This window comes from Notothenia coriiceps, unplaced genomic scaffold (genome assembly GCF_000735185.1).
Source record: "Notothenia coriiceps isolate Sejong01 unplaced genomic scaffold, NC01 NC01_scaffold00033067, whole genome shotgun sequence".
Taxonomy (NCBI): Eukaryota; Metazoa; Chordata; class Actinopteri; order Perciformes; family Nototheniidae; genus Notothenia; species Notothenia coriiceps.
Window position 1 is genome coordinate 443 of NW_011365768.1, and position 1,587 is coordinate 2,029.

Here is a 1,587-nt window from a genome sequence, read left to right on the forward strand (position 1 = left end):
ATAAACACATCGGCAAAATCCAGCTTACTTTGAGCATGTGTTTTAAACAGTTTAATCCCTTTGTGAATTGTTTCCACTTGCGTCGTCCTTTAATTTCTTCATACAGCGGGAATCCTAATGAATCCAATAACCATCAAAGTCACTCCAATAGTGCTCCTTAATTACGCTTTCATTCTCCTTTAACAAAATACTTCACATTCATCCAGTTTCAACAGGAGTCATTTGGGGGGGGCTCTTGGGGAAAAAGGTTGGGAACCACTGTTTTAGAGCAGGGTACCTGGGTAGTTCCTGCAGCCCCCGGCCGAGCAGCCCCTCACCCAGCGGCCCTCGTTCACCGACACCGTCCACTTGTGGATCTTATCGTCCTCCAGAGCGTCCGGGGTCAGGTTACAGATCTCGATCTTAGTGTAGTTCTTCTTGAAGTCCTCGAAAGACATCCTGGAATAAACATGGGGACACCATGGGAATCAAGGTAAGACGTCCACACTTCAAAACCACAACTCTTACACTTTCAAATTCAGATGTACTGCATTTCTTTTTTTCAACGGTTTTCAAACTGTTCTCACCAGAACTCTCCGTCCTCTGCGCTCTGATGCTGCAGCTTCTCTTTCTCCGTCTTAGAGAGCGTCGTCCAGTCCTTAGAGCTGGGAGAGGAAACATGCATAAAGTAAGGATGTAAACAAACTGGAATTTAAAGGGTTAAAACTCTCAAAATTAATACGCATTTGGTAGTAATGATAAGGGCTAAAGTGGAAACATTTATTGATAAATGATATTTCTATTTAGGTTTTAGGTGGAACAATTCTTATAAGGACTTCAGAGTAGTTTTTATTTAAAGTGAGGCACAAGATTTAAGACATGACACTTCATCAAACTCCAGCTCCTAGCTCAAAAGGCTGAAAATGAATATATATATATATTTATTAATGTAGTGAGAGGCGGTTACTTGTCGCTCCAGGGTCCGTTCCACTCCACCTGTCCCCAGGGGTTCCTGAGACGCACCAGACGCACCTTAGACTCTTTTAGCTGAGACGGCTTGCACTAAGGGACGACATTATCACATGTAAACAACCTGGCATTGGGACTGTGTGTGTGCAGCTCTGCAGGACACAGGGGTAAACACTATCCGAGATAATTCAATTACAAAAGATATGTATTTCTTGTTCACCTCCTCCACGGCGGTCACAGAGTAGGCGTGGCCCTTCACGAGTCCCGTCACCGTACGAGTCTCAAAGCGCGCAGGAACCAGCGACTGTAGGCACAAAATACACACCTTTATATTGCATAAATATGAAAAACAACACTTTATTTAAAGGAAAACTCTGAACTAATAAGTAAAAATTATAAACACATGAGACATTTTAGCTTATTACCTAGAAAAAACCTTTTGATTTGCCCTGATTTGTTTTTATGTCTTGATACATATACACACACTTATTCCACTTTTTTGCAATAAATCAGAATTTCTTGAGATTTTCTAAAGGCTCTATAATCTTAATTTGTTCAACCATCTTTAACCCATAGAGATACAGTTGCTAAAAATCATATAGTGGCAGACAGGAAAGAGTAGAAACCACACAAAGTTGG

General features: G+C 41.3%; 1 protein-coding gene across 1 annotated transcript; it reads right to left on the bottom strand.

The window, feature by feature from the left end:
* Positions 1–277: 277 nt before the first annotated feature.
* Positions 278–1,252, bottom strand: LOC104961296 (calpain-3-like; the record flags this gene model as incomplete). Its single annotated transcript, XM_010789564.1, has 4 exons — positions 278–438; positions 567–644; positions 947–1,041; positions 1,169–1,252. Coding segments are annotated over 4 exons (418 nt in total), but the record flags the coding sequence as incomplete, so codon positions are not given.
* Positions 1,253–1,587: the final 335 nt, after the last annotated feature.